At 61.9% G+C, this 13,350-nt stretch overlaps 3 protein-coding genes across 4 annotated transcripts; 1 reads left to right on the forward strand and 2 right to left on the reverse strand.

Annotated features, from left to right (window-relative positions):
• On the forward strand, nt 1–1,549 carry NHP2 (NHP2 ribonucleoprotein). The gene is made up of 4 exons (XM_030459094.1): nt 1–181; nt 268–337; nt 409–514; nt 1,315–1,549. Exons 1-4 carry the CDS (start codon nt 31–33, stop codon nt 1,438–1,440), a joined length of 453 nt encoding a protein of 150 aa, XP_030314954.1. The 5' UTR covers nt 1–30; the 3' UTR covers nt 1,441–1,549.
• A 495-nt stretch (nt 1,550–2,044) lies between these two features.
• N4BP3 (NEDD4 binding protein 3) lies at nt 2,045–7,221 on the reverse strand. 2 transcript variants are annotated; one of them, XM_030459407.1, is made up of 5 exons: nt 7,125–7,221; nt 5,031–5,474; nt 4,241–4,795; nt 3,750–4,007; nt 2,045–3,521 (listed from the first exon to the last, which is right to left on the reverse strand). In XM_030459407.1, the coding sequence occupies exons 2-5, from the start codon at nt 5,442–5,444 to the stop codon at nt 2,949–2,951; spliced, it is 1,800 nt and encodes a 599-aa protein (XP_030315267.1). In that variant the 5' UTR covers nt 5,445–5,474; nt 7,125–7,221; the 3' UTR covers nt 2,045–2,948. The 2 variants fall into 2 exon arrangements, with proteins under 2 accessions (XP_030315267.1, XP_008496898.1); XM_008498676.2 differs by lacking the exon at nt 7,125–7,221 and adding an exon at nt 6,439–6,556 and having other exon boundaries at nt 2,805–3,521.
• Nucleotides 7,222–10,366: 3,145 nt separating this feature from the next.
• B4GALT7 (beta-1,4-galactosyltransferase 7) lies at nt 10,367–13,108 on the reverse strand. Its single transcript, XM_030459026.1, has 6 exons — nt 13,017–13,108; nt 12,485–12,841; nt 11,648–11,873; nt 11,312–11,395; nt 11,029–11,133; nt 10,367–10,850 (listed from the first exon to the last, which is right to left on the reverse strand). Exons 1-6 carry the CDS (start codon nt 13,061–13,063, stop codon nt 10,695–10,697), a joined length of 975 nt encoding a protein of 324 aa, XP_030314886.1. The 5' UTR covers nt 13,064–13,108; the 3' UTR covers nt 10,367–10,694.
• Between the last annotated feature and the right edge of the window lie 242 nt (nt 13,109–13,350).

Genomic DNA, 13,350 nt, shown 5'->3' on the forward strand with positions numbered 1-13,350 from the left:
CGGAAGCGGAAGCGGCGGCTCGGTGCGGTGATGGCGCGGGAGAAGCAGCCGGAGGCGGTGGGGGATGCGGAGGGAGCGCCCGGGCGCTCCTACCAGGAGCAGCTCGACTTTCTGAACGCCATCGCTCAGCCGCTCGCCTCCCGCAAGCTGACGCGCAGGCTCTATAAGTGCATCAGGAAAGGTCTGGCTGGCAGCGGGGCCGGGCGGGAGCGAGCCGTGGCCGTGGCCGTGGCGGAGCGGGCCCCTGACGCTGTGCTTCTCTTGCAGCGGCCAAGCACAAGCAGATCCGCCGGGGTGTGAAGGAGGTCCAGAAGTTTATCAACAAGGGGGAGAAGGGGTAAGCGCCGCCCCGACCCCGCTGCCGCGGTCCTTCCCGGCCCAGCCCTTGACACGGTCTTTCTCCCTCAGGATCACGGTGCTGGCTGGCGACACGCAGCCCATCGACGTGTACTGCCACATCCCCATCATGTGCGAGGACAGGAGCCTCCCTTACGCGTACGTCCCGTCCAAATCGGTAAGGAGCTGGAGGAGAGGGAACCCGGTGGGCCCAGCCTAGGGCAGGACGGCTGAGTAAAGTCCCCCCCAGTGCTTGCCCGTGGCCAGAACACGAGCAGCCACGGCACAGGAGATCACAGAATGCTTTGCCCTGGTCCAGTCCCTCCAGCAGCCGGGGGAGGAGCTCTGCAGGACAGAGCTGGGGTGCATTTCCCCTCTTCGTTGTGATCTGGGTCCTGGCTGCTTACAGAAATGGGAGGCTGGTGACAGTGTTGGGATGTTGGGACATCTTCCCCTTTGTACAGCTGAGAGAGGTGGCCATGTCTCTGGGACTATATAGAATCATTTGGGTTGGAAAAGACCTTTTAAGTCATCAAGTCCAACCATTAACCCACCACTGCCAAGCCTACCACCACACCATGTCCCTCAGCCCCACACCTATACAGCTGTTAAATCCCTACAAGGATGGTGACTCCACCACTTCCCTGCACAGCCTGTTCCAGTGCCTGACAACCCTTTTGTTGAAATTTTTCCTAATATCCAATCTCAGCATCCCCTTGGACAGCCTCAGGCCACTTCCTCGTGTTGGTTGTTACTTCCCCCCTGCTGCAGGCAGCTCTGCAGACCCTGGCTCTGGGGAAGAAGTGCAGCAGGGTGTAAGAGAGAATCTGGGAAGAAGGTTCTTCAACCTGGCACAAGTTTCCTGTACTAGGCTGGGACATAAAGCCTGCTGGCCAGGTGTTGGTCTGTCCCGGGGGGGTGGGATGGGGAAACCCAGCATCCTGCTGCATCCCCCATGGCCTTGCTGTGTTTCCACAGGACCTGGGAGCCGCAGCCGGCTCGAAGCGCCCGACCTGTGTGATCCTGGTCAAGCCCCACGAGGAGTACCAGGAGACCTACCAGGAGTGCCTGGCCGAGGTGGAGGCTCTGCCGCTGCCGCTGTGAAGGGCCGGGGGCGAGGGGGCGGCGGGTCCTCGGCTCCTTGTTGGCGGGGACGCAGCCGGGGGGCTGGTGAGCGCGGTGAGGGTGAATAAAGGTGTCTGTGGCGTTCGTAGGTCACGGTGCTCTGTGCGGGGGGGAACCGGCGGGGCTGGGGTCCGCCTCTCAACAGGGAACGGGGCGGGGGTTATGTGGGGGGCGTGCAAGGTGAGTCCGGGCCCCCTCGTGGCAAACCATTCTGCGGGGCAGGGGTGGCCCGGCCGGGCTTAAGCCATTGCGTGGGAAGGAGGGTGAGGCCCATCCCGGCGGCAGCGCCCCCGGAGCCTCTTGGTCCGCCCCCGCCGGGCTCAGCCGGTCCCGCCGGCCCCGGCCCTGCCGTGACTCAGCCCGCTGCAATGCCCCAACTGGTTGTACCGCCAGCCCCGGGCGCTTCCCGCCCCGACGCGGCAGCTCCCCGGCAGCACGGGCGGGGCGATGAGGCCCCTGAGGGAAGCGGCCCCGCCGCCCCCTCCCCGGGCACAGCAGGGCTCCCGAAGCCGCACAGCGCCCGGGACTGGGAGAGACTCCGAACCCCCCCGCCGCGCTGCAGGAAAGCGAAGGCAGAGGCAGGAGAATGAAATCCGGGTTTATTGCAGGAAAGAGCTGGGCTGGGCCCGGCCTTCGCGTGGCTCCAATGTTACAGAGCAGGGCCCCTTCACCAGCAACTCTCGACCTGGTACCCCGCAGCACTGTCCCGGTTCCTCAGCCCTCGACCACCCTTGGAAGGGTGATGTGAGGCTGCCCCAGCCTCTTCCCCAGCACGGGGAGCATCTCAGCTCCCTGCCCACACTCCCCCGTCCTCTTTCCCCTCCCCAGAGGCTTCCTGATGTGGCAGAGCACAAGGTTCCCATCCCTCTTAGCACAAGGCACTCCTTCTCAGGTTCCCTGCAGGGAAGCTGCATTAACTGTCCCTCCATTGACACAGAAAGGCCCAAGAGAGGTGCCAGGGCAGCTGCCACCCCTACCAGCATTTGTCAGGCTTTCCTCTGCCTTCCTAGTGGCACCAACACAGCCTGGTGCAGGCATAGGACACTGCCAGCTCCAGCACCCTGCCAACAGGGCAGCCACTCTGAGCAGCAGCTGGAACCCCTGCAGCAAGGCAGCGTTGGGGAGAGGATTTAAGCCTCTCCTTAGCAAGACATTAAGTTACTGGGTTGTAGCGAACAGAGGTGGCAGAGCAGGAGGGACAGGGAATGTCTCACAGGGCGTTTGGTTTCTGCCCCCGTGTCAGAAGGAATCACAGGGACAACGCTCCTGGAGTCAGAACACGGGGCACATGCAAAATCCCCACCCTGGCACAGATGACCCCCCCCACCCAGAAGGGTCTGAAGTACTACAAGAAGGAAAAGCTCCCTTGTCGCAATCAGTCCTTCTCCCCAGGCAGTGCTAAGCAGCCTGTCCTTGTGCAGACCCTGAGATCATCCCATTGCAGCAGCAAGAGACCTTCCCCTTTCACAGTCCCAGCATCCCACCACTCAGATCTTGGAGGACTCCACCCGCTCGATCCATGGCGAATCGACCCCGACGTCCCTGGGCTCAGACCGCAGCTGCCGCAGCTCCCGCTCCAATGCCTGGCTCCGGTGGTACATCTCCATGTAGCTGGCCTGGAGCTCCCGCTGGTACCTCAGCACCTTCTCCTTCTCCTCCTGCCAGGTTTTCCTTTCCAGCTCAAAGTTCACAGCCTGCAGCTGGCTCTGGCGCCGCTCCCGCAGCAGCTCTGCCCACAGCCACTCCACCTGACGCTCCAGGGGCTCCGATGTGTCGCTGTGAAGGCCTCGGCTCTTGGAGTCGTCAGTTTCGCAGCCAGGGAAGTCCTGGCATGCTGGCATGGGGTCATCACCCAGTGGCAGTGAGGTGCCAGGCTCCGGGGGGCTCTGGAAGGAGTCTGCCAGTTGTGCCAGCTGCGAGTCCCTGGCCTGGACTTCTGCCTTGGCCTCCCGCAGCTGCGTCTTCAGGCTGAAGATCTCGCCCAGCTTCTGAGCCATTTCCTCCTGAGTGTCCCGGAGCTGCTGTTTCAGTAGGGAGATCTCTGCTGCCTTTTGGCACACCTGAAGGGCACAGGTGAGCGGTGAGGAAGGGGTTAGAGGAACAGGAACCCAAAGGTGGCAGCACCCTAGGCTGTCACCACAGTATCCCTGGGAGACCATAAGCATCACACCTGCCTTGTCTCCCCTCCATCTGCAGCCACAAGTGACACCAGAGCAGGGAACTGCTGGCCCTGTCCTGGGCCCCCAGCCCAGGAGGATGACAACAAGGAAGGAAGGAAGCGGACTCACCTCCCACTTGGTCTCCTCCAGCTTGGGGCTGACACGCTCGCCCTGGGACTGCCGGAGTTTGGTCTCCTCACACTGGCACTGCTGCATGTTCAGCTCCTCCTGCAGACGCTTCTTCTCTTGCTGCGCTTTGTAGAGCTGCAGCTGCAGCGCCCGCTGCCCGCGCTGCGCCTGCTGCGTCACCTGCTGCAGCCGGGCCATGTACATCTGCTTCAGATCCTCTAGCTCATCCAGCCACAGCCGCTGCTTGTCCTCAAACGCCTGCCAGCACAAGGTGGACATCAGTGAGGGTCTGTCACCTGCCCCTTTGCGGTGAAGCCCCAGGGAGGGATCCCAGAACCCCCCATGATGTTAAGTCCTCCTGTGCTTGGAGGTTCCCAGCCCATTGCCCACTGTGGCAGGATACCAGCTCCTTCACTGCTCCTTCCTACAGGGCACCGCTGCCCCACACCCCTGCCTGCGGCACCCAGAGCAGTCCCAGCCCCACAGCTCACCTGCGTGAAGGGGTCTTCGGTCTCACTAAGGCTCCTCTTGAGCTGCCGCAGCTCTCCTCCTGTCTCCTGCAGCCGGTCCTCCAGCTGCTTCACTGCATCCTCCAGTGAGTAGGTGAACTCGTAGGGTGGTGGGGGCTCCCCAGGGCTCTGCAGACGGCTCAAGGTGGCCATGCTTTTGCAGGACAAAGGTGGCTTCTCAGAGGCCAGCGGGTCCCTGGGACTCCGGGAGACCCTGTCCAGTGAGCCCCCGATGTGGTTGATGTGGCCCATGGAGGCGCTGAACTGGCTCTGGGCAGGTTTGAGGCGGGAGCCGTAGGAAGGGAAGCTCTGGATGGAGTTGTGGCTGGAATCGGAAGCCTCATCCAGGCTGATGGCATGGAGCAGGTGGGTGCGGAGTGGGCCATGCTGCGAGGCCACGGTGCTGCTCTGCGACAGCAGCGTGTGCAGGCTCCCATTGCTCTTGGACAGCTTCTGCCCCTTGGACGAGGACAGACTCTGCATGGAGACCAGCCCCTTTCCAGCCACTGCTTTGAAGGCCGAGGGCCTGATTCGACACTGAAAAACAATAGCAGAGTTAGGATGAGACCACCAGCACCCATAGGTGCCTGGAGCCAGAGACAACCCATTCACATTGACCAACATATCCCCAGACACCCTCAAATCCTCACATCCCATCCATCCCTGGTGCAGACTGTTCTGCTCCAGCCCCATCCTCACAAGGATGTATGTTGGGGCACAGCATGGTACCCACAGTCACAGCCCTTACCTCACCTTAGTAAAAGCACCTCACCTTGTCAAAGCGGCCTCGCTCAGGCAGGGAGCTCTTGGAGAAGTCAGCTCCACGGTGATGCTCCCGGGAGCAGCGCTCAGGGGAACGGTTCTCGCGGTCACTCTCGTAGTCCCGCTTGTAGCAGGCAGCTGATGTCTGGTGCTTTCGCTCCGACCGTGCCTCCTTCTTGGCCCCGTGCAGGTAACTGAAGAGCTCCCGCTGGCTTGGCCCTTTCCGCAGCAAACCATCAGGCTGCCGAAGCCCCCGTGACCCCCCCAGCGGGGCCCGCAGCTCCAGGGGGGACAGATCCTGCTTCTCCACCAGGCTGCCCACGCTGCCCATGCTGCCGACGACGCCTACGGGCTCCGAGGAGAGGTAGGTGCCGAGGACTCGGGTGTCGGGCTCACAGGTCACAGGACCCTGTGCTGCTGCCATGGAGAATTAGAGAAAAGCCCGGTACCAGCACTGCCGAAGGAGAGAAAAAGTCAGCAACGCCAGGCAGACAGGGCTATAAACTCCCATGCCACGCCCTTTCCCAGCTGGTCCCAAGAACCAATCTTGGCTCCTGGCTTTGAGAGGGACCCACCAGGTCCCAAGGAGCTTCCCAGGGAAGCCAGGAGCCGAGCGAGCAGGGTGCCGGCACACAGCATACACCGTGGCGGGGCGGAGGTTCCCCCTTGCCACCCCCCCCGTGGTGGAGTGCCTCCCTCCCACACCCAGCCCCACCTCCCGCCCGCGGCCGGGGCTGCCACCAAAACAGGCACCTGCCGCCCAGCCAGGCGGGCGAGTTCGGGAGCCGGCAGCACCTGCCTGGGCCTGGCGCCAGCCCCGGCCCGGCGGCACCAAGCCGGGACCTCAGGGTACGGACACCCTCCGGAGACCTCCCAAAAATGACCCTGGGGATGCCCGGTCCCACGCTCATGGGCTTGGTCTCCTCAGGGTGCACGGGGGACGGGAACCTCTCCTTCCCCACAGGGAGCTTTCCCGCACGGCGTGGGCCCCCGCACCAGGGAGGGCTCTGCTCCCTCCACTGGGGCTCCCACCCCAACACCGGGCAGAGACGAGGCAGTCACAGACCAGATGTGTGTGTGTGTGTGTGTGTCTGTGTGTCTGTGTGTGTGTGCGTGCAGAGGACCCCGTGGCCGGACACGGCGGGAAGAAGCAGGATGCGGATGGGACAATGCAGCTTCCTGCGCAGGTGGCCGGAGGAGGAAGGACATGAGAATGTCCTCAGCTCCGGGAAGGGGGCCGGTGTGGCCCTCGCAGCCCCAGCGGAGGGGACACGGCGAGTGGCAAAGGCCGGGCAGAGTCCCCTCCGTGGCTCCCAGCCTCGCCGAGGGCCGGGTTACACCCAGGAAGCTGCCCTGGTTCTCAGCACCACACGCCGGGTAAACAAACACCCCGCTTTTAATTGCTGCCACGCACAAACCTGTCTGACAGCTCCCGGCCTGCACTGTCACCTCCCTCCATCAGCCCAGCACCTGCTCCGGGCATCGGCACCCCCCGAACGGCAGCGGGGATGGACCCTCTGGGAGAGTCTGGGCTGCCTGCGGTGCCACTGGGGATGGGGGGCATGGATGACCTCATGGGAGAAGACTCCCAGCATCCAACCCCCGGTACCGGGGCATCGGCCGAGCCCCGCAGCGGCTCCTCCCGGCACATTTTCGGCCAAGGAAGTAGGTCAGATTGTGGGAGGTTTGGGAAACGCCGGGAGAGCCCGAAGGTGCCCTGCCTGCGGCGGGGAGGGTGTCACCCCCTGGGCGGTAACACACCGGTCCGGCCAGCCCGGCTCATTCGCGGGACGGCGGGTCCCAATTCCACCCGTGCCCCCTGCGGCGATGCGCGGGGCGAGGGGGTGCTGTGGCGAATTGGGCGCAGGGGTCCTCTGCGCCCGCCTCCCCGCAGCCCGAAGCCCCCCCCCCCTCCCTGTCCGCCCCGCACCTCCCCGCAGCCCCCACCGGAATTTCCGGCACGGGGAAGGCGGGGAGGGGTGGGGGTGGGGGGGCTGTCGATCCCCAGGGCCAGGCCCGGGACAAAGCACCGCATGGCGGAGGGCGCCTGGGGTCAGGGAAACACCGGGGCTTGCCTGGGAACAGTACCGGGCCCGCCACTCACCATGCCGGCGGCACTGCGATCCCGGATCCCGATCCCGGTCCTCTCCCTTCTCCTTCCCTCGCCGTGTTTGAACGCGCCCCTCGGTCGCGGCCGCGCGGGCAACGGGCGGAGCCGGCACCGGCAAATCGCGGCACGGAGGCGGGGAAGGGGCGGGGGCGATCCGGCCGTGCCCACCGGAGGGGCGGTGCTCATACATCTCCGAGCTCCCCTTTTTACAGACCCACACCCCTCCGTTCTCCCCATCACCTCTCCGCACCCCCCTTCAGCTACAGCCCCGGGACCGGCTGCACGGCGGGGGTGCTGGTGGGAGCAGGTCATGCCGCCCACCCGGGATGGGGGATACCCCGCCGAGGGGAGAAGGGTTTTGGTTCGCTGGCACTTTTGGCACCCTCCTCTTGCAGGACAGCCCACCACAGCACTCACGGTTGGGCAAGAGCTGTCTGTGCTGCACAGCGCTTTCCATGGCATGCACGGGGGGCAAGGAGTATCCCTGGGGGGCTGCCAGCCACCCTAGAGCCTGGCCTGGCCCCAGTGAGACACGACAGACTTCATCCCTCCGAATCAGTCCTGCCACGTCCTGGCCAGGAGCCAGTTTTGTCACCCACCACCCCCGCAGTGTGCCAGGAGCAGGGATGCTGGCATTAGGGGAGACCTGGTCATCTGGTGTCCCAGCGACCTCAGGGACTCCTGCTTTATTCTCACATTATCCATCTCTCCCCAGAGAAGGATGGTGCCCACTCCATCCCCAGCCCGGGTTTGGGGGTGCCTGCATCCAGTGGACCTGCACACCGGGGTCCTGCTCACTGCCAGCTCCCCCTACCACACACCCGAGTCCTCAAGCTGTGCTGCCAGCTCTCACCCACACAGACACACTGTCCCCGGTCCCTGCTCGCATTATCCTGGGTGCGGTGCCAAGACACACAACAGCTCCCGCGGTCCCCAACCCCCCTGTTCCCTGGGGCTCCTTTTCACCCTCCAGCTGCACACCGGAGCAGCAGCACACGTGGCGTCTGAACGGGGGGGTGGGGGGGGAGGAAAGAGGAGAGGGGCATGCAACACTGCCATTTCCCAACCTGCTGGCACCTGGAATGCTTCTGCCACGACCCCAACCCTCAGCCTGGAGCTCAACCAAGTGTGGGGCACCCCCTGCAGCCTCTGGGTCTCTGACTGAGGGACAGGCACATGCCTGTGGCAGCAGGCATCCCGCCAGGGCCTCCATCCAGGCAGGCTGCGATGATGCCAGGCTGACTTCTATAGGTGCCTCCTTCCTTGTCTGCCCCGCTTCCTGCTGCCACGTCTCCACCACGGACCGTGCTCTCCTGAGCACCTCTTCTCAGGATGGCAGCTCCCACAGGACCCTGGCCCAGCCCAGGACACTCCTGTGGCCAGGGATGCCCCATTCCCTGTTCCTAGCTCCCTCCCGTTGGCTTTTTCCCCATCCCTCTCTGCTTGCTTCAGCATCCCTCTGTCTCCTCCACATCACGATGCTACAGCATTTTGTGTGGTCACCAGGAAACTGCTCCAAGCACCACCTGTTTTAAAACGACCCAGCAATAAAAGCCATCTGATTGCCATGCAGCCCCCATATGGCCTCAAGAACAACAATTTAGGCCTCAGAAGGGGGGGTTGCAGTGGGGCACGGCTTGAACTCCACAGGCTCTCTCTCCCCATAGCATCCTGTTCCTCTCCTCAGGCCTGCTGAGAGCACAGGAACACTGAGAGACCTACAGCTTGGCTCTGTAGGGCTCCCGAGACAGCAGGCAGGGTGTTATCTATCTGCAAAAAAGGCCATTGGGAAAAACTTCATCCCTTCCTGCTGGGCCATCACTAATAACGAAGTGCGTGGGGGAGAACAGAGCTGAGCGACCTCTGAGTTACATTCAGGGCTATAAAAGGAAGCCAGGTCTCCAGCATGGTGCCTCTTCTACAAAAGCAAACAGAGGATGAGGGGGCTGTGAGCAGAGCTGAGAAATAGCTGCCAGGCAGCAGGAGAGGAGCCTTTAGAGCTGAGCAAAGTGCGAGGTGCCCATATGTTCTGTTTCTGCACATCTACATCTTCATGAAATCCGCCTGAAACTGTGTCATCTATTTTGAACAGCATGGAGAAATGCTTTGATCTGCCTCCACCAGCCTTGCCTGCAGTTCCAGCACTGATAAGTGGCTGGTGTACAGGTGGCCAATCCCAAAAACTATGTGATGGAAATAGAGCAGGGGGCAGCATGGCTGACATCTTCCTCCAGCCAACTGCAGCAAGGGACATGATGGGTTCCAGGAACCCCTCTGGAGCAGCTCACAGCGTGTCCAAACCCACCTGCAATCTTCATGCCAGATACCAATTTCTGCTTTGGGGCTAGCAGGCTGGAGAGGCCACTGAGAGCAAGTCCACACGTTGCCCTGAGGTGGAGAGGCCTGGAGCTGGGGAGGACACACTGGCCTGCCTGCACCCTGGATGATGCAAAGTAGCACAGCCTGATCCTCACTGCCTTGCACCACCACCTCAACCCTGTCCGCAGGTGCAGTCCCCAGTGCCCTTTCTCACCCATTGGGACCTTCCCCACCTCCTATCCAGCACTGCAGAGCACCCAGGCATGCTCCCAGCAGCCACAGGAGCTGCTCCTCCTTGTGGAGGTGCATGCTCCACATGCAGCTCCTCCTTGTGTCTCCTGTCCCAGGGTGCTTTCTAAGGACACAGCATCATTGCTGCTGCCACCTCCCATGGGCTGCTCCAAGAGCAGCAACTCCCCAGGTCAACGCATGGGTTGGGTCTCAGGGGACACAAGGTTTGTAAAGGGCATCTTCCCAGTCACCTCCTGCTCACCAGCACCCCAAGGCTGACACAGACCTTTGCCTGGGCACTTTCCCCAAGCTATTCACTGATCCAGAGAAGCCACATCCCAAGAGGTGGGCTTAACCCCCCAGAAAGGCTGAGACAGTATGTGCCACAGAAAGCAGGCAAGAAGGGGGAGCAGCTCAGCCAGAACTCTCATTACTCCAGTGAAAGAAGTCCTAGGCTACATCAGCTGCTGAACTAGGGACACTGCTGCTCGTGGCACAGCTAAAACTTCCTGCAGTGAACTGAGCACAGCACAGCCCTGAGGATACTTGGCAGCTGAAACACAGGCAGTATCTAACTTGGAGCCCATTTCAGAGCAGCTTGGACTCTGACCAGAGCAGATCACCTGTCCAGGCATAAACAGGTGCACTGAAGCCAGGAAAGTGAAGGAAGCAGGAAAAAGGCCCAGGTCATTCACAACTGACAAGTGCCCTGACAGTTTTTTATTGTCCTCTGAGCTGGCTGGCAGCTCAGCCATGTCCAGAGCAGGAATATTGCCTCCTGCTCTTGCCCTGGGAGGCAGCACCAGTGTCTGCAGCGACACCACTAAGTCCTGCTTTCAGCTTCTTCTCTTGGTCCCAGCAAAGCCCAGTTCTTGGCCTTTTCTGTTCCTCTAGGTCTCACCAGCACCACCATGCTGGTCCACTGCAAAAATCCTGCCTGCTCCAAGCAACTTGGCAGCACCCTGGCATCTCAGCACAAGTACAGCACACACAACTGGCACACGGGAGATGGGCTCAGCCAAATGTGCACCAAGGGGTCTCGTTTGTGTCACAGTCCAGCAAGATATTAAGGACAGTGCAAGGGGCTCCTGCTACACTTAGAGCTGTCCGTGATTCGATTCGGTACCTCACGTTGTTCAGACCTCCCTCCCGATCCACCTTAAATTGTTCCTGAGGAAAGAAAGACAATTCAGCCCAAGCTGGCTTCCAGTGGATGGGAAAGCACCCAGGACTCAAGGAGGGAACACAGAGCTGGCAGGGGAGAACACAAGCAAGGAGTGCTCAGAGAACATGTTCATCACAACCTGGATGATGTCCTGTGGTTTCCCTCAGCCAGGCAGCTTCTCACCTGCTTCTGTGCAGCAATCCGCTTCTGGTCTCTCTTCCTCCAGGCTGGGTCATGCAGGTGCTGGAAAGTGTCGTATCCAGTTGTGATTCCAGAGGGACGGCGAACCTGGAAGGAAAGCAAAGTTTCTGTAAAGCCACTGGAAAACCCACTGCTCCTGCTACTGGACTGGGGAGCACAGAAGGGTTGCCTTCCCCAGACCCTGACCTGAGCAGGTACAGCCAAGGGCTCGGTGGGGAGACAAAAAGGAGCAATTTCAAGCTAGGAGGCCACAGAGCACCCTTACCTGGAGACCAGCTCCTTTGATACGTCGATAGAACTCATCATCCTCCCGTCCCCAGCCCCAGAAGCGGTTGGACATGCCATTGCACTGAAATGAGAGGAACACTGCACTGGCCAAGGCCTGCTCCAGCACAATTCCATGCACTGCAGAGGAGCAGACACCAACACTGCAAGCTCTGAGCACCAGCATAGCCTTCCCTCCCCTGCCCTCCACGAGTTCAGGCAGCAGGCTCTGCCCTTCAACCATTTTGCCTCCTTCACCCTCTTCCCCATGCATGGAGAAAGGCTGTATCCTAGCCCCTGCCCCAAACTGGCTGTAATATGCCACCCACATGCTCACCATCTCATAGTGCTGCTTGGTGAGCAGCAGGATACCACCCACATAGGTCTTATAGTGGTAGAGTGGGTGAAGCTCTGGGGATGCCACATGGAAGGGCCCTGCCTCTGGGAAGCTGTAGTCCAGCTGCTCGTTGAGGGGCAGGAGATCAACGTCGTGCATTGCAATGTAGTCTGTGTCATTGCCACTCTCCAGGAAGCCCACGTTGATCAGGGATGCCCTGTTAAACCTGACACAGGACAGGGCACTCTCAGTGTTGTGCACAGCAGCCACCAGCCCTTCACATCGCTCTCTCATGCTCTTCAACACTTAAATGTTCAATTAGTCCCCAAACAGGGACCCACACAAACACAGCATTCCTGCCTTCACAGCCCTGGGTGCCACTGCTGCCTGTCCTGCCCTGCTTGTCCCTGCACAGGCAGCAGATGATGAGCCTGACTGCAATGCACAGGGGTTTGGTCACTGCAGACCCCGAGGGGCTACAGCAAGTTCTGTCTTGGCCCAGGCCAGCACAGCACCCACCAGGGCTGCAGACAGGTACCAGGTAGTGAGCAGAAGATGAGCAACAGCATTTCCAAACACCCCACATGGTATGCTTTTGAATTTCCATGTCCAGATGTTTGTGGCCACAGCCCTAAAACACTGGGGAGAAAGCTGCAATATCTGAGGGTAGGTAATTCTCTTCTTGATAGGAAAAGAGAAAAAAACCCCACCGCTTTGTCCTTGTGAGTGAGAGTTAGTGAACTTGAATCATGCCTCAGCCCTGGTTCCTGGTTTTTCAGGTGGGAGACCCTCTCAGCACCCACAGCAGGGACAGAGCTTTGGTGAGGGAGATGCTACCTGAAATGATCCACCTGGTTGAGGATGAAGATGTGGTGGCGGATCCTCTTCTTGCTCAGGAAGCGGTGCATGTAGGGCACAAAGGCCAGCAGCTCCTCGAAGCGCTCACGGAAAGGGACAAGCAGCGCCAGGCGATGGGGACCCCATGACGGCTCCTCCTCCACCGGCAGCAGAGGGGCCGGGAGCGGGCAGGGCTGGTGGGGACCCCCCCGGCTCTGTTTGCCGCCGGGGGCAGAGCCCTCACCCGAGCAGCTGAGCTGGAGCCAGAGCAGCGAGCCAAAGCCCAGGAGCAGCGCCAGGAAGAAGAGCGGGAAGACGGAGACCCTGCCGGGCAGCAGGCCCAGGAGCGGCGGGGAGCTGTGGCACAACCGGGAGGTCAACGGGTGGCGGGGCCGCCCCAGCCGGGACCCACGAGCCGCCCCCTTCATGCGCTCCCCCTCCAGCCCGGACCCCCCCCCTTTTCCAGCCTCACACCCCCCACACACACCGAGGACTCCCGAGCCCCCCTCCTGCCCGCTGCCGCCCCGCTCACCCGCCACCGCGCAGGCGGAGCGCTGCCCTGCGGCGCGCCGGGCCCATGGCCCCCGCCCGGCACCGGCCCCGCCGAGGGACACGCTGGCCGCGATCCCCCCGGAAACACGGCCCGGCCCCGCCGTTCCGCCACGCTCCCTTCCGCCTGGCGAGGCGGGCCGGGGGCGGGGACACCCCACACACACCGCCCACGGAGCCTCCCCTCCTCCGGGCACCGCACCGGCAATCTCCGCGACCCCCAGCATCCTCCCGGGAACATCCCCACAGCTCAATTCCTCTGGAACCCTCCAAGGATTGGCCTCCCCCCCCCCGGTACACCCCGCCTGCGAGCAGAT

The sequence above is a fragment of the Calypte anna genome, chromosome 13 (assembly GCF_003957555.1).
Source record: "Calypte anna isolate BGI_N300 chromosome 13, bCalAnn1_v1.p, whole genome shotgun sequence".
Taxonomy (NCBI): domain Eukaryota; kingdom Metazoa; phylum Chordata; class Aves; order Apodiformes; family Trochilidae; genus Calypte; species Calypte anna.